This window comes from Pongo abelii, chromosome 17, assembly GCF_028885655.2.
Source record: "Pongo abelii isolate AG06213 chromosome 17, NHGRI_mPonAbe1-v2.0_pri, whole genome shotgun sequence".
In the NCBI taxonomy this organism is placed as follows: Eukaryota; Metazoa; Chordata; class Mammalia; order Primates; family Hominidae; genus Pongo; species Pongo abelii.
Genome location: NC_072002.2, coordinates 60,785,398 through 60,803,573, shown reverse-complemented (window position 1 = coordinate 60,803,573; position 18,176 = coordinate 60,785,398). Strand labels below are relative to the sequence as shown.

At 50.9% G+C, this 18,176-nt stretch overlaps 1 protein-coding gene across 3 annotated transcripts in view; it reads right to left on the bottom strand.

The window, feature by feature from the left end:
- ARK2C (arkadia (RNF111) C-terminal like ring finger ubiquitin ligase 2C) overlaps nucleotides 1-17,915 on the bottom strand; it is a 127,924-nt gene extending 110,009 nt beyond the window's left edge. The window contains exon 1 of one of the 3 annotated variants that reach the window (XM_024235928.3): nucleotides 17,571-17,915. In XM_024235928.3, coding sequence (XP_024091696.1) covers nucleotides 17,571-17,631 — 61 coding nt within the window. In that variant the 5' untranslated portion in view covers nucleotides 17,632-17,915. The remainder of the gene's footprint in view (nucleotides 1-17,570) is intronic. The other 2 variants (XM_024235929.3, XM_054537838.2) reach the window with 2 other exon arrangements.
- Nucleotides 17,916-18,176: the final 261 nt, after the last annotated feature.

Sequence of the window (18,176 nt, the reverse complement as noted above, 5' to 3'; positions counted from 1 at the left end):
CCAACACACACCAATAGATTTACCGTTTGCTGAGGCTGCAATGTTTGTGCACAGTGGATTGACATAGCCAGGCCCTGCCGCCACGTTGGGACACTGCCTCAGGTCATGGAAAGAGCATGAGCTTGGGGTCCAAGCTGGACTTAAACCTAGGCCTCTGTTTCCAGGCGATGTAACTAAGAACTGCCGAAGTTATCTTTCAGTGGGATTTCATAAAAAAGTAACTCAAAGATCAACATCAGAGGACAAAGAGATGATGCCTATAAAGCCCCTGATGTGCCCCTCATGAGCTGATGTTTCTGTCCTGCTTAGCAGGAAGGGGCTGGGCTTAGCAGGAAGGGGCTGGGCTGCTGAGGGAGGACAATGGCAGGGCGGCTCCACAGGTGCAAGGAGACAGCCTTGGCAAACCTTATGATTTGGCTCAAGCACCCAATCTCTTTAGCTTTTTGCCCCGGATCTAGTATTTGCCAGCTCTTCATCTTGTCTTTTTCTGCTCAGATATCCACGGAAGGGACGCCTTTGCTTGGAACTAGGGGCACCTGGAGGGAAGTGCTCCAGCCTGTCTCACAGCCCATCCCTGCCCAAAGCCCTCAAACTCCAGACTGGAGGGAAATCCCAAGCTCCACTCACAGAGGTGGTGACTCTGTAGGGCTAGGTCATCTGTATTTTAACAAGCTTCCAGATGATTCTAACTTAGTGTCGACTCCAGTGGGAAGCTCCTTGGCAGGGTGATCTTCCAGGGCCTCCTCCCAGCAGAGAAGATTGTGCATCCCTGCCTCCCTCCCGGGCTCTGCAGACTGGCACACCTGCCAGGGAGCCCCTCTGCCGCATGTGAGCTCTGGGGTCTGCCCGCTAGGGCAGCTCCCAGCCCTCTGGTCTCAGCGCTGCTGACGTCTGCCATGATTTATGGTTGCACCTCCTGCACACACGCCAGGGGCAGAAGGACTCAGCACACTGTTCACAAATTAAACCCAGCCCTCTTCTCCTCCCAGGTAATGGGCCCATCTGATGATGAAAGAGCTTATAAACAGCTATCGTCAAATTAATCTCTATGTCAGAGATATAATATTGGCCATAAATAAGACTGAGTGTGCCTGGCTCACCAGCTTGTTAGGACACTTTATAAAGCAGGACAGCGACATTAGTATCATATGGTCTCTTTCATTCCCCCAGTGTGACAGCCGAGCACTAGCTAAGGAGTCTCTCAGCTACTGGTGACCTCAGCCAGGTGTCAGTGCCACCACCGAGGGTGGCAGGAGGAACGCCAGCAGAGAGCTGCTGGCCATTTCCTGGCCCCGTTGCTTCTTCCTCCACCTCTACCCAAATGTTCCTGTAACTGCTGCAGGGGTTCTTGGGGTTGGGGGGGCTCCTGGCCATGCTTGCCCCTCTTGACGCCCTTCGTGTGACCCCCATACCTCAGCGCTCCCTTCTCTCATGCTCTACTGACATGGACCTCACGCTTCCATCCCAGCTGAAGACTCAGCTCCTCCAGGAAGCCCTCCCAGGCCACATGGCATCCAAACAGAGCTTTGTAATGCTTGTTTTCTCCATCATAGGGGGGAGCACACCGAATCAGCTGTGGCCTGGTATCACAGCCCCAGGTTCTGCGACTGGCCTGCAGATATGGACACAAGCATAAGCATGGTGTTTTCCTGGATAAGGCCTGCATCTCCTGTTGAAATATTGTTTGAATTCAGTGGTGGTGGGGTAGGGGCTTCATAGGGGCACAGGTGACATGTCAGAGAAAAGAAGGGGAAGGCAGTCCCTTCTGGAAACATTTAAGCCTGTATTTCTGTGGGTATGTATCATGGGGTGTGCATGTGTGTACACGTATGTGAGTGGTGAGTGGTATGAGTCTGTGCATGTATTGGCGTGTGGAACGTGGGTGTGTATATGTACTGTATATTCTCATCTAATACAGATACGTACGTGTAAATGAATGCGTGCTGCTGTTATAACTGTATGTGAACTGTGGATGAATGTATAAATGCGTACTGCATGGGGCCCATAGGGGAATGGGCATGTGTCAGGGTGATCATCTGGGTGCACGATGATGTGAGCATCAGATGCTGGGTGGATCGTGCACAGCGTGTCAAATGTAGCTGTGGGTTACTGGGCAAGGGGTGCCCAACTAGATAGGCGAGAAACTCCACTTCAAGGAATCTGGACAAGGTCAAAAATGTAAGACAGAAGGTGGGAAGGAAGGCCCTAAGCTGAATAGGGCTTTGGCACAAGGCAAGCACCCCCAGTGGCCAAGAGCCCCCTCCAGAGCTGTGACCACTGGCAGCTTCCCTGGCTGGCCAGCAAAAATGCCACTGGGAATGAGAGGCCAGCTCACCACTGACCTCCCTCTAGAGTTCTCTAGAGTAGGTGCTATGACTTAAATGTTTGTGTCCTCTCAAAATTCCTGTGTTGAATCTTAACCCCCAAGGTGATGGTGTTAAAAGATGGGGCCTTCGAGAAGTGATTTGATTCCAAGAGTGAAGCGCTCATGAATGGAATTAGTGCTATTATAAAGAGGCCCTAGAGGAGTCCCTCTTACCATCTGCCATGAAAGGTTACAGCAAAAAGACAGCCATCTAGGAAGTGGACCCTCACCCGCAACAAACCTGCTGGCACCTTGAGCTTGGATTCTCAACCTCCAGGACACTGGGAAACAAACTTCTGTTATTTATAAGCCAGCCAGTCCGTGGCATTTTGTTATTGCAGTCCAAATGTGCTAAGGTAGTGGGTAAAGATGGCACTCTGGGAGGAAGACTATGGTGGGAAGTAATTCAGGCAGTCACCAATCCATGAGTTCCCTTTTATGGCCTTTTTCTCAGTCTCCCTACCTCCACAGTATAAGGGAGTTGCTTCTGGCCAGTCTTGAGCTAGATGACCCAGTTCCCAGGCTAGCATTCCCAAACTGTGCTCCATGCAACCAAGTTCAAGGTATGCTTCTAGAAATCATATACATACACACACACACACACACACAAAAAGACACACACATACACACAGAAAGAGAGACAGAGAGAGAGAGAGAGAGAGTTCTGTGGTCAGATAGTTTTGGGAAATGCTGCTAAAGCAAACCCAAAGGGCTCTCTTGGTTGCAGGACTTACCAGGGACTTTAATTTGCTAATACGCACTGGGACTCTCCAAGACTGGGATATAGTGTGTAGGATTTCCAAATTGTTGGAATATGTAACCTTTCTGCAGAAACAACTTTTAACAGCTCAAGAGGCCCCGGTGCTTGCATGGACAGTGTGGAAAATGCTGCCCTAAGCCCCTACTTCAAGGGTCAGTCCCACCCCTGTGTCTTCCAGGACATCTCCCAGATACCATACCACTCCGCTCTTTTCTCTGAAGTTTCCCACCCTCCCAACAGTAGCCCATGGTACCTCTTCCTGTGGAGGTAACTGTCCCAGCATTGCTTCACCAGGGTCTGTTGAAACTTCTGCCTCACTTTCTTGTACCCTCAGCCCTTAGCTCAGGACACACAGAGGTTCTGTGCACTTTATTCTTGACAAAAGACAATCAACCACCAGCAACGCTGGCCAATAGGCAAAGCTGCCATGTTGACCAGGAGGGCCGACAAAGCCCCAGCTTCCCTGCAGGCCATCAGCCCCCCAGCTCCCTGTCCCAGTGACCCCTCTGCATGACTCTCCTTCTCAGCCTGCCCTTCCCCTCTCCTCACCCCCGCAGCCCCTTGGCCCACAACACCCTCACCCCCACTTCTTCCTGGGCAACCAGATCCTTTAAGACTCACCCAGGCATCAGCTCCCCCAGGCATTGCCCTCCCCAGGATGTCTGCCGCAGGCTAAGAGGACACCCAGCACATACCTTAGGGCCATGCTGTTCCTGCGTCTGTCTGTTTCCCATGAGGCTCAGTATTTTTAAGGCAGGCAAAGTGCTTAGGAGGGTGCCTGGCACAGAGTAAGTGCTACGTGAGCATCTGCTACTGCCCTTATGGTTATTATTATTATCCTTGCATCCCCCATGCCTGCACGGGGCCTGGTCCAACACAGGTGCTCAGTGGGTATGTGTTAGATGAGCTGAACAAATCCATGATCAAATCTGAGCCTCACTATCACCCTGCCGGCAGACTTGCTATAATTATTCCCATTTTACAGATAAGAACACTGAGGCTCAGTTTCCCCCTGCCCTTTATTTCCCTTACAAAATTCAATGTGCCTCCTAGGAGCAGGCAGGGGGACTCTGTGCATGGCAACTCCCTAGCAGGTAGCCATATAGAACAATTAGTGTAGCCCCTACTCTGTGCCAGGAGCCACTCATGGTGGGTACGTTACATCCACCGTCTCGTTTAATCCTCACTCAACCTGGCAGGTAAGAATGAGTACCCTTTTCTGCAAAGAGCAGAACCAGTGCCCCAAGAGGGTTGCCCACTTCAGAGAGAGGACACGAAGCCCCCAGCTCCCTCGAGCAGCAACCCCTCCACGTGACTCTCTTTCAAGGGGTGGCACGGTGACCCATTGGAGCCCTCAGGCAGCTCGGCTGGGCCGAGGGGCAGGAGAGGAGGCGGGGAATTTCAGCAGGATGGCCAGGGCCAGGGGATGGCAGGGAGGATGGGGACTGGAATGGGAGGGATGACAATGAAATGAGACGGCCCGATGCTCCAAAAAAGAAAAAGAAAATTCAGACGAGGGTGACAGCCACAGGACTCTGACATTCACCTCTTGGATCAGATCTGGGCCTACATGGGAGAGGGGCAGGGAGCAGGGCTGACCCGATCACTCCCCAAGGCAGCAGAGCTACAGCTCTTCCTCCTCGGGGAACAGCTCCAGTCCTGCCTCCTCCGGGAGGCCCTCCTGATTTTCTCCAGGCCTCAGTGACCTCTCCCCATCCCGTGCGCTAAGATACCTCCCTGCTAGGCCACACTTTCTGGCCAGCATGACCACTGTTTGGCCATTCTTGTTGCCTGTTCTCCACCCACATCAGGAGTGTTCGGGGGTCTCCCCAGTTAGGCTACAGGTCACAGGTTGTCTGTGCCAAAGCAGGTTCTCAGTAACTGCTTACACAATAAGCTGAAACATGACCAGCCCTTCCCTGACTGGCCAAGGGCCTGTTTTGCACTCCCCTAAGACCCCTAAAACTGTCCCAGGCCTGAACAAGCAGACGTGTGTTTGCATGGGGGAAGTGGGGTGTGTGGTGGGAGTCGGGAAATGGCCATCTTTTCTAAACATTTCCCAGGATTTCGGGTGTCTCGTACTTTATATGCGTGAGAACTCTCTTTCATCCTCACTGCTCTGTGACACTGGTATTTACATCAATTATTTCCATTTTTTTAGAAGAGACTGAGGCTCAGAGAGGGCCAAAGTCCCGCAGCTGGTAGGTGGTCAAGCTAAAGACTGCCTGATGGCAAAATCTGTGTATTCTTTGCTACAGCTTAGTTTCCCATCCCCTCGGCCCCCAAGAAGACCCAGCAAACACAGCCCTTGACCTGCCTGGGAGGAGGCCCTAAACCCAAGAGAGCTCTCAGTTTCTGTTTCGGGTGATCTAAAAGTTTTGGAAATAGAAAGTAGTGATGTTCGCACAGTACTATGAATGTATGTAATGCCACTGAATTGTAGTATACTTTTAAATGGTTGAAACAGCAGACTTTGTGCTGTATATGTTTTACCACAATAAAGAGTCCTGTGCCCCCCTCAGAAGATCTGCTTCACACCCACTGGTGGGGTTCTCTCCGTCTCCTGGCCTCCCCTCTCAGGCTCTGGTCCCCAGGCCTGGCACACGTGAAGATCTGCCATGTTGAAATGCTATCCCTTCTCTCTCTGCCCAGTTAAACCCAAGCTGTCCTCAAGCCTCACCCAGTCATGCCTCCCACAAAGCACCCCATAGCTGCCATAGCTTGTGCCACTTACAAGTGGCATTGAGTCAAAACCCAAAATGCCCACCAGCCCTCAGAGCCAAGAAACCGAGTTCCAATCCTGACTAGAGCTCCAAGAGCCAGCTCTGACTCTCCAGCCACTGAACAGCTTGGGTCCCCAAGCTCTGGGAAGATGAGGCCTTGGGGCGACCCTGAAGTATTACTGTCACTCACCCCGGGAAGGACCCAAATGCCAGAGGAGTGTATAGCCACCCCGGGAGTCGGGGCACAGCCTGGACTGGCCTGCCTGAATGAAACGTCACCAAATTCTGTATTTTCATTCAAAAGTTTATGTAAAATTTGCAAATGGAGATAGAAGAGTTGCTTGTTTAGTTTAATATAAACTTCATGTTTTCCCCAAATTGAGAGCTAAAACTGGAAACCGTGTCCATCCTGCAGCAGGCCCAAGCCCTGTTTTGTCCTAGGAGTCAAGATTCTGCTCTTTGCTGCTCACACATCTAGTCCACCCCCCAGCCAGATGCTCCCCAGGTGCACCTGTGCAGGGATGGGGCCTGACTTAGGGAATACCCAGGAGACAGCTGAGAGACACCAGCTGAGAAGGCAGGAACCTGATGCCTCCCTCCTCCTTCCCACCACCTCTCTGCTGGGGGAAACTGAGACTTGTCAGGGACCTTCAGGATGAGACTGTGCCATCTCAGGTTGGCATCTGGGCTCCTCTCCCACCTTCTCAATCAACACTCCACCGCACCTGCTTGGGGAAGACCAAGCGGGGGGGTGGCTGCTGCCCCCTCACCCCAGATGACCTCTCTTTCCTCACCCCCTCCTTTAGTTCCTTTCCTCCTGGCAGGGAGAGGGCTGGACTCTTCTGGTTCCAGCGGACACAAACTTCCTTCCAGTTGTCCCTTGCTGCCCTATCCCTCGGTTCCGTGGCAGGTGGCAGCCAGCAGCCCTGCATCCCAGGCACCCCTGCCCCGGAGCAGCCTCAGCATCAGCTTGGCCAGAAGGAGCCAGGCAGGAGCTGCCTCCCAAGCTCAGCTTCCCTCCTGACCCAGCCCTTAGGGAGGGAGACAGGTCTGATGTCCCTCTCTGCCCTGAGAGACATGAGACCACCAGAGGGGAGGCCTAGGCCACAGCCCACCACCCTGGTGTCCAAGATGAGGAGCTCTGGAGGGTGCTGACAGAACCAAGCCAAGGCTCTGGCCCAGCTACCTCCGCTCAGCACAGAGTTGAGCGGACACACTCGTCAGCACAGAGTTGGGGACACACACACCTCTGGGCCATGCGAGGACCTGTTCTTTGGGCCTAATTCCCCCACTGTCACTCCCTCACCTTCCCAGAATCTGACTTTTCAGATCTGGTCAGAAGTCCCAAACGTCATAGGCAGAGGGGGCAGGTATGGTTCCTTCCCCTGAGTCCATGCCTGCCCCTTCCAGGGAATGAGCCACCGTGGAGGCCGAGGTCCCCTGTGGAGGCCAAGGTCCCCCAGGGAAGGGCCATCCTTCGGCTTAAGGAAGGCCAGTGTCTCCATGCTGGGGGTGGGAGTGAGCACATTCTCCCATTAGCTCGAGGGAATTTGAGGAGTAGAAGCAGGTGTTCTAGGAAGTGGGTGGTCCTTGGGCACAGGCAGCCCGGAGGGGGCCCCTGAGCTTTTGAGGAGGGGGTGGCATGGGGGAGGAAGGCTGGAGCTAAGCAAGCTAGCTGGGGGCGGGGGGAGAAGGGGGAAGACATGGAGAGCGCCTCCACCCCTTCCCTCCCACTCAGCTTCAGAGGGGGCACAGCAGCTGTTCCAACGCTTCCTGTCCTTCCTTGAGACAGGTGTCCACTGAATTCTCACTTCCTCCCAGCCTCAGAGAGCTCCTCCACCCCCTCTCCACCTGCAGGCTGGTGCTGAGTCAGCAGCCGCCGCTTCCTTTCTTAGGTGCGGTGAGGCCAGCACTTAGATCTGAGGGATACAGCGTCCTCAGGGGGGCCAACGTGAGTGACCGTCTCCCTCCCTCTCTGGCAGGGAGGACTTCCTGGAGGGCTCCACTGCGCACAGCGGTACACCCCAGGGGCATGTTTCAAGGAAAGGACAGCAGGAGGAAGCAGCAGCATCCGGGGGAATGTCCCACTCAGTGGCCCAACAAGAGCAGCAGCACCAGACTTATGCCAGCCTTGAGCTCCGGGTCAAGGAGCCCTGTGTCTGTGCTTCCAGGTTTAGCCCATGCCCTGGGTGGGTTACTAGCCAGGCAGGGGCAATTACTCAATTACTGCTCCCTTCCCACCTACTGCACAGTATGACCTGGCCAGTGGAAGTTCACATGCCTACTGAGTCCTAAAGGTCATGTGGCTTCTTTCCCAATGAAAAAGCAAAAAGGTGATCGGAATACAAGCTCTTCTCATCATGAGGAAAGCACAGTGTTTTAGAGCAGGCAGGGGCAATCCAGCCAATTCTCTCCCTTGGCAGATAGGCAGTGAAGTCGCAGAGTACTCAGGCTTGGCCGAGACCTCACACGGGTAGTTACTGGCAGAGAGGCCATGAAGCCAGGACATTTCCACGGTCCCACATGGCCTGTCTGAGCGCCACCACTATGAAGAATGCCAGGGATGATCTTCACTGTCGCCTTTGGCTGGCTTCTCGACTTGTTTCCTATGCATTACTTCATGTGACAAGTCCAGTAAGGCACGAGCCATAAGATGTACCCATTTGACTGATGGGAAAACTGAGAATTGATGGAAGGAAACTAACCTGTTCAAGATCACAGTGGAAGTTTGTGGACCAGAATCTAGGTCTCAGAATAGTTTATTCAAGTCATATTCCTTTCCCCAGCCCTCTCTTATCTGTCTCCCCTCCCCTCCACGTATTTGGGCCTCTCGATGTAAGGGGCTGCTGGTGGGCAGAGAGGAGTAAGAGTTGTCACACCTGATCCACTCACCACCTCCTCCCCACATGGCTGGACAGCAGTCCAAGGGAGGTGGGTTAGAGCAGCACCAAGCGGCCTAGAACCTATGGCAATTTGAGTGCATGTGAAGCCAGCAAACTTGGCTGTTCAGCCACTATTCAAGTGGAATATTATGTAGCCATTAAAAGCAGTGCTTGTGAAAACGGCATAGCAGAATGTGAAAATGTCTGTGATATTAATGTAAAATAGGAAATAGAGAATGTAAAAAGTATACATATCTTGTGTTTACAGCTCCACCCCCCCCAAAAAAACAACAAATAGATGAACAAAAATATGACTGCATTTCACTAACATGATCACAGAGGGATGGACTCCTACGAGGCTTTTTTTCCTTTGGTTTATTTTCTAAGCTTTCCAGAATGTGATTCTATCATCTCCGTGAAGCAACATAGATACAATTTATTAAGGCTTCAAGATGATCTAAGAAAAAATGCAAAACGTGCCCTCGCCTTGGGGCTCAAAGCCTCAGGAAGGGGACACCTATTATTTCTGTGGAAATCAGGGCACAGACTCCACCTCCCTGGAGTTCCTCCACAAGCCGGCCAGGCCTGCTCTGAGACGGCATCTGAGGGTGAAAGGACTCTCCACCCTGGGTTCCAATGCCCTGTTCATTTCCTGCTCTGGAGAGTTTCTGGTCCACCATGCACCCTCCCTGTCTCTCAAAGTCCCCTTTTGGGACGTGCAAGGCTCAGGGTTGGGGGTCTAGACGCCCTCGAAACTTGGCGGGCCATTAGCTGGAAAGATCCTCTTCCACTGTGGACAAAGAGGCTAGCATTCAGAATCGGTCCCACCGGCTATGGCAGGAAAGCAGGGATTCCTTTCTCATTCTTGCCTTGGTCTTGATGAGGCTCCTTGCCACATGCAGGCCATGGCAGGCAGTGCAGGGGGCCATAGTCGAGTGTCCAGTCACCTGGGCTCCCCTTCTGGCTTAGCCATTTACTAGCTAGTCAGGAAGGGTGGCAAAGGCTTTCACCACTCTTGGCCTCAGCTTCCTCCTCTGATTCCCAATTAACTCCTCATGGGCTGTGCCAAGGAGGAAATGAGATAATGGAAGAGAGAGCTTTGAATTGGGAAAAACCCCCTCTTTGCAGACAGGACCAATCTTGAGATCAGAGCCCATGTCCTTGTCCTCAGTCTCTACTCCCTGCCCTCTCCTCTCCCAATACGCTACTGGGTCGGGCTCCCTCCCGTTCCCCCTGCTCCCATGTGTAGGGATGGCCTTTTGCAAAGTAGTGGAGGCAAAACTCCTGGTACTTGCCCACTTTGGGGTCTGTCTTTTCAAGAAAGGCAAAGTTTGATAAAACTTGTTCCAACTCAGATTTCGGGATACTGATTGGTACAACTCCAGGAGGAGTTCATATTGTAAGAAAGCTTGCTCAAGGGGTGACCTAAGCCAGTAAAGACACATGTGAATAACCTCATAAGGGTTTCAGGCATGAACAGAGAGTTTGGGGGGGACAAGTCATGTGAGTATGAGGAATTTTTATTGTTGAAGTTCATTTCCTACCCCAACCAGGAATCTGTATGTAAAGGACTAGAAGTCTCAACTCCTAGACGTTGCCACAATCCCCTTCCATCTGCCACTCTGGCATCTGAAGTTCTATGTGCTTATCTGTACACTAAACTCAATTCACACCAAAGTGGACTGTTCCTCTCATGTTCCCCATTTGTCTTCATGGTCTTATATTCTCCAAAGCACCCCAGAGACCTCCTGCCCTTCAGCCCCTTCCACATAGACTCAATCTTGCTTACTCCACCTTACAGTAAAGTCCCTGATGTGAGCCTTCTTCTCCTCCCCACCCCCCAAGCCTGTCCTACCTCCTCCCTGACCTCAGCCCCTAGCCCCATCCCTCTGTTATCAGCTGCAGAATAAACTGTTTAAACAGTCCTCTCCCCTCAGAGCTCCCAAAGGTCAAAGGAGCCAGGCCAAACTCTTCCAGAGGCCTTCAGAAACTGGCTTCAAAACCTCTTCAAGCCTTTTCTCCCACATTCTCCAGACCTCATGCTGCTTAACTCCTGGAGTTGTGCTCTGAGGAGAGCCATTCAAAGACAGGACAATGATCCCAGTGCTCCCTGTAGGCCTGCACACGTGCTCCTGCCCCGCCATCAACACACACTTCTCCCTCCTGCTATGCACTTTCTGTTCTTGCCAAATCAGCAGAGCCACTGGCCTTGGCCAAAATCACTCATTCCCTCCACCTGGGGTGCTCTCTCCTCTTCCTCCTCCTCCCTCCTGTATACACAACACCCTTTGAGGCACATCACAAACCCGCCTCTGCAGCAAGCTCACCTCTGACCTTATTTGATACTCTGGCCAGCAAACACCTACAGTTATGAAGGGAAAGGGCAGCTGTCTAGCACATCCTAGGCAACTGCCGCGTGCCAGGTATCTTGTAATAGCATAGACATAGCCTATCAGGTAGGTTTCATGGCAGTCATCAGTCATTGTTCAGAGGATGCTCAAAGCAGTGGCCTAAGTTCACCCTTCCGGGTCAAGACTGGGCTAGGACTCAAACCCTGGACTGCTCCAAGCTCTTTTATCTCACCAGTCAGGACATTCTGCCATTCGTGTGGACATTTTAGCCCAGAACATCTTAGACAGTATCTGGTTTCCTAAGCATTCATCCCTGAACCTCAGCATAAGCCTCAGGAGGGAGGCACTCAGGTCTCCATTTCTTCTGTATCCCCCTTAGCGCAGTGTTTGGCCCCAAGTAAGTATTCAATGAACACTCATTAACTAAATGAACAAACAAGTGGGTGGGTGAATGAATGAACAACTAAACACATGAAGTACAGGCATTGCATGTGGTTTGGCTATGGGGTTATAAGCGTTTGCTTTTGGTTCTTAAATTATCCTGAAAATCTGAGTCTTTCCAAGATAAGCCCTCCCACTTCCCCCAATTCTCTTGGAAATATATTGGTTTATCTGTAGCTAAACCATACCAGAAACTAATAAATACTAATTCACGTTCATACAATGTTAAGCCGGGAATTTTTGCAAAGCTGTTTAGATCCATAGAGAAACTAAGGCACAAGTGTCTTGCAGATTTGTGTGACAATTGTGGAGTAGGATTGAGGGAAGCAAAGTCACACCCTGAATCAGAGTCAAGGACCTGTTGTCTCCTGCCCTTTGCTTCAGAAAAGGGGTCCCTGCTGCCCTTGGATCCAGCACAGAACTGTTGCTTCTGTAGCCTAGAAAACCATTAAATCATCTAATGTGCCACTGCAGGATACTTATTTAAAGATGGGAAGGACAGGGTGGGGCAGGAGGTGAGAAAACTGCAAAAGGAAGATGAGTGGCCCAGGCCCTGTCATTTGCACATTAGGGCCTCAACACTCTTGGTGGTCTTTTCCCTAAATTTGAGTGACTAATAGTATTTGCTGGTTTGTAGAAAATTGTTATTAAAGAAAACTCATTAATTTAGTGGGTCTTTCTGATGCTAGTTTCAAGAGAGAAGTTCTCTTGTTCAGAAAGAAGAGCTGTGTTCCATCTTATTACAAAGCCTATGACATAGGATTAACTGAACTGATGGGTTTTCCAAAATCCTGAAGTCAAGGTGCTAAAACAGATATGTGTCAGGTGGTTGAGAGAATAAATATAAAGAACAATGGCCTTGTAGTTCCTGAAGCGTCCAGTCGCGGGGAAAGTCTCCTTAACATGTAAGTGTTTAGTTCAGACAATCTGGGTCAAACATTAAATGCACTGCATACATTGCTAAAACATGATTTCCCATTAACCCACAGCTTGCTATATTATTACTAGGTTACTAACCATCCTCAAAATGTATTCTCAAACAATTCTGACATACTTAACAAAAATTTAGAAAAATGAAATCTTGGAATTGGTTAAGATTGATCTAATGAGCCACTGTTCTCTAGGGCAAATGTGAGAGTGATCACTCAATTCAGGGTAGTTTTATTATTGTTGAGGTTGGATTGGAGGCTTTCTAAGTCTCCTGTAAACGAAAATTTAAAAAGAAGAAGACGAAACAAACAAAATCTTCAGAGGACTAGCCTTGTAGACCTGTATCTCTCCTCTTGCACAAACTACAGCAGAGCCTCCACTGGGAACATCCATGTGTGTCCATGTGTCACAGTAAATCAGCTCAGCTTTCCCACCAGTCTGGGAAGAGCACAAGAACAAAGCGGGCCAGAGCAGAGAGGGCAGCCATTGGGGGAGAGAAGAGTTGCACGAAGCCACAAAGACGGCAAGAAGTGCTGTGGTCAGGCAGGGGTGCGCCCACCAGCGAGGAGCAGGGTGAGCCCGGGAGTCAGTCAGCCCAGGGGAGCAAGGACAAGGCACATCGGCCAAAAGAGGAGCAGCTCCAAAATGATGACCCTTTGAAAGAACCAGGAATTTCTTTAATCAGCTCATTTCCTCAGTGTCTAAAATGCCTCATTTAGCAAGGCTTGTTCTGGGCTGAAATTGAATAGGTGTAATTGACAAATGGCTGAATTTGGGTTCCACTCTGGGAAAAAAAAAAATACCTCTCCACTGGCTTCTCCAATGTAATTATGGGGAAAAAAAAGACATTTTAAGGGTTCTTTTCCAACTCAATTTGGGGTTAGGTCCTGACTTTGCTCCTGATTTCCCCCTCTCCCTTCCCCACCTCAACACACACACTTAGACAATGGCTGAGATCTTAGCTGTCTTTCTCTTAAGAGAGGCCCTAGGGCCATAGATGAAGCAGCTGTCAGGAAACTAGGCTATAATCAGCTTTAACTGGCTCACAGCCTGCAGAGGGCACGGACCCTCTTATTCCTACAGTAACAGGTCCGCTGCTGGCCCTGGGATAGGGGTGGGAGTGGTCTGAGTCAGTTTCTGTTTCAAACATCTTCCTTATCCAGGATCTCAATGCAAAACTTATATTGCAAGTCCTAAAAATTTAAATATGCACATGGAAGAGGGTACTTTAAAATTCCAGATCATGGCTTCAGCTACATGTAACATGGCACCCCCAGCATGATTTATAAGGACAGTAAATCAATGAGACAGCAAACAGAAAAGTTAAAACACAACTCAAAATGGGTTTTTAGGCGAGTCTGAAATGCTACAAGATTGCTAGTTAAGAACAGTATCCCTTTTCTCAACCTAAGTGTTATATCCCCTTCTCTTCACCAGCATCATAAACCCAGTGCCCATGTATCTTGAAAACTAAGATGAAATGTGGAGGCTATTGAGTACACAGGCGGCCAAAGGTAGGGGTTCTCTCTAGGCAGGTGAACTGTTTCAGTGTAACAGGACAACTGGCCCCTCCTATCGCCCCAGACATCTATTGTGAAAAGATATGGACTAAATGAGATTAAAGTCACCATATCTGTACCACAAAAAAAAAAAAAGGTAAAGTAAAAAGAAAAGGCATTCACTCAAATCTTACAATGGGAGGTGGGAGTGGTGGGTGGGTGAGGGTGGGGATAGAAAAGCAAGGGGGGAAAATCTAAACAGCAGGATACGACAATAAATGGGAAAACAGCAAGAGAAAAAGCACACTAGGTTAATATAGGAAAACTAGTTCTTTATTGAGAGATTGTATATTAGTATTAGTGGATTCTGTGTGTAACAATGTCGTCATGCACACGATACAAAAAAAAAGGCTGGGCCCACCATGCTTCGGAAGGGCAACAGAACAAAAGCAGCGTACAATGAGCAGATGGCCCGGGCTACACGACCACAGTACGTTTCAGCAGGGTAACATCTCTAACCGAGCGCTGTACATTGTCAACTGGGGGATGTAAAAAAATACAGATCATGCTTTAGTTTTAGTACAAGAAAAGGTGAAAAAGATACACAACCAAAAGGATATTTGATACAGAAAAAATTACCCACAAAATAAGAACAGGAAGTAATTCAGCACAGCAGAACACGCTACCCCTGTTTAATGGAAAACCATTTTGCTGGGATTCTTTTTTCTTTTCTTTTCTTTTCTTTTTTTTTTCTCTTTCTTTTCAGATTGCCAAATGGCAGTCTGGGGAGGCTATTTGGGACTTTATTTTGGAAGGGCCCTCAAAGTAGGGGCCTTATTCTTTTATTATTGCTGCTGTTTTGTTTCAGTTTTCAAGCAGGTCTGGCTGGCGAACAGCAGAAGGGAGCCGGCTGTTAAAGGGGCAGCTCTGAGGACCAGGGCGGATGTCCAAAGATGCTCTTGACATTGTACAATTAAACAATTAAGACGCTATGGCCACAGCTCCCACTTAAGCCAGGGACCTTGGTGCACCAAGTTTTCAGAGGCTATGGGATAGCAGCAACTGTCATTTCATCAAAGATTTTTTTAATACATATGTTTAACATTTTTTGCCTCCAACTAAGTGCAATCCTCAGTTATGCCTGGGTGCTGCCAAGAAGCTAACTGATAGTCACCCAGATAACTGAAAAATGGGGTGCTGCAGCCTCTAAGCCAAGGCAAAAGGAATCCACTTAACAGGGATTTACAGTGCAATGTACTCGGCTAAACAAGATGAAGATACAAAAATGGTTATTTCTCTACATCTATTCTGAAATGGCCTACATCCTACACTACTACAATGGAAACTAAAAAGAACAGATTTAAGCTGGCAAACTCTCTAATAGTTTTACAAGAAGATTGTGGTTTAGGACCTTGTTGAGTTAAGCATTAGTATCCTCTATCGGAAGGTCATGAACTCTTATCACATTGTGCTAAATTTTACCCACAGACCAACTCACCCCTTAGCCCTTGAATTTCCTGTGGGCATGTTTGCCATGAAAGTAAACTTTAACTGATGGGCAGAATTTGTGTTGTTGGATTTTTCTTGTGGGGGGGGTTAGGGAGAAGGTAGTATTAAAAATAAAATTTAAAGACAGCTGAGCAATTTGAATTTCAAAACATGGAATCAGCATCCTGCAATGGTATTTAGAGATTGGTGGTATTAATGAGGATGGTAATGATTTAATCAGGATAATTATACTTTCAGGCTCAACATCCTTCTTAATCATTTTTGAATTTCTGCCTAGTGTAATGTTCCACACCCGTTTTAAGAGGAAATGCCAAGTAATAAGAGATAATTGTGTATTGAGGGAGGGGGTGGCATTTCAAGGAGATCGCATCCAGCCCCCCTCTTTCTTCCTCACACACCCACTCCCCCTCACCCCCATGGCTAGGCTGGCCTGAGATAGGGGATACTGCCGCTTAAATAGCAATGCCTTCCTCAGATGGAGACAGGAAATGGTTAAGAGGGTGTCACAATACAGCTAAATGCGGAGGCAGAAGGGTCACAGCGCACACAGCAGCGAGTTGACCATTCACTGAGCTACACAATGAAGAAAAAAAAAGATTTGATAAATGCAGAATGTCATCATTCTATCATCACACAAAAAACTGCGGTTCAAACAGGCCTAAGGGGGCCAAGCTTGCCTTTTAGGTTCTGGGGAGAGGCGCGGGGCTGGGGACAGCTGGGCTGGATAAAATAGGGCTGGGCTTTCCTTTTCTTGCCCAATCGGGCCCCTGGGGCGCACTAAAGCGCTGGCCCTGCGACCCCACCCCCCACCCCGACTTGGTAGAGGAGCCCTGGTCGTCCAAGGGAAGACATCATTCTGTGTGTGAGGGAGTGGGGAGAGGGGGAGGAGGGCCTGAGCCAGCAGGGATTTAAGCAGACGTGGAGTGGGAGAGGATAGAAGAAACATTTCCAAGACGAGAAATGTGAGTCCAGAGGCAGAATACAAAAAAGAAAAAAAATGAATCTAAATGCATCTCGGATTTGCTTGGGAGGTGGGAATTTTTTATTAAAAGAAAATGAAAGAAATGTGGAGTGGAGGTGGGGAGAAGAGGGGAAAATCAAGCTATTGTTGTAGCAGAATGTGAGGGAGAGGGGATGTGGGGAAAGAGGACCGTGCAAACACACCCCATTTATCACAGTTAAAAACAAAGCCCGCGCCGGCCCGCTGCTTTGTCAACCGCTGCCCGGGGCAAAGGCCTGGCGTGGGGGCAGCTTACCGTCTCATCCTCACACACAGCACAACACCCAAGGGCCGGACGCCCCGCTCCAGCCGGGCCCAAGGGGGGCACAGCAGCGCAGGTCTGACTCTCCGAGGCGCGCGCGCACACTCGCACACATGCACACACACTTACATACAGACACACACACACACGCGCCCAAGCATCTTGAACCCGTGTATGCAACTGTCATACAAAGACAGTTGCGGGGGGCGGGGTGAGCAGGGCAATAGCACAAGGGCGATGCACAAAAAGGGTTAAAGAGGAAAAAAGGATGGGATGGAAAATCGTGCAAGTGCCCACGAGAGGGTGGGGGCTGGGGCATGGGATAGGGCAGAGACCCAGGTCCCAGCTAGCCAGCTATCGGTACTAATGACCAAAAAATGAAGAAATCCAAAACACACATAACACAAAACACACATATACCTCAAAAAAAGCAAACCACAGAAAACCAAGCATGCTCTCGCGCTCTCTCTCTCTCTCACACACACACACACACACACACACACACACACACACGGTCATGTATCTTTCTCCTTTCGATCACACAGGGCTAGGTATTGGGGAAGGGGCTGTGATTTGGGGGAACCACGTCCGCCGCAAAGAATAAAAAATGGGGCTGGGGAGGAAGGGACCCAAATTCGCCAAACCCTAACTTCACTACAAAAGCTCCCACGAGGGCGGCCGCCCCCACCCTCGGGGGTCCCCCTAAAAGGGGGTGGGGGGAATCCACCGCTCGCCCTGCGTCCTCGCGGGTGTGCCCCGAGCTCCCGGCCGCCCGCGGCGCCCGCCCCCGCCCCGGTGCCTGCGGCGATCCACGCTCCGAAGCAGACCCCGAAAGGAAAAAGCGATACCTCTGTTTCGCACAGAGCCAAACACTGGAAGCACGAGATAGCCGACGTGGACCAGGACCATCCTGGCTCCTCGCGCGGCGGCGGCGGCGGCGGCGGCGGCTGCGCGCGGGCCCTTTGTGGCGCGGCTCCGGGGCGCGGGCGCGGGCGGCGGCGGGGCTGCGGGAGCCGCCGGGGCGGGAGGCGGAGCGCGGGGCGCGGGCGGCGGTGGGGCGGCGGCTGGCGGGGAGACAGATGGCCCATGGAAAGGCTCCCTTCCCGGCCCCTCTCGACATTCAAAGGCGCTGGGGCCGCAGCTGCCGCCACACAAAGGCGCGCGCAGCCAATGGGAGCGGAGCGCAGCGCGGCGCGGCCTCGCCGGAACCGCGGGGGACAGCGGGGACCGCGGGCGCGCGGGTGGCGGAGGAAGGGAGGGGTGACGGCTGGAAGGGAGCGGGCGGCCAATCGCCGCGGCCCGCTGCGGGGCGCGAGGGAGGGGTCAGCCCCACGGGACCCGTGGAGCCCAGCGCGGGTCCCTGGCCGCCCGCGGGCCGGAGAGCGCGCGCGTGAAGCGCCCCTGCACAGACATGGGCGGCGTGAACACGGAACGTGCACACATGGAGAGGGACG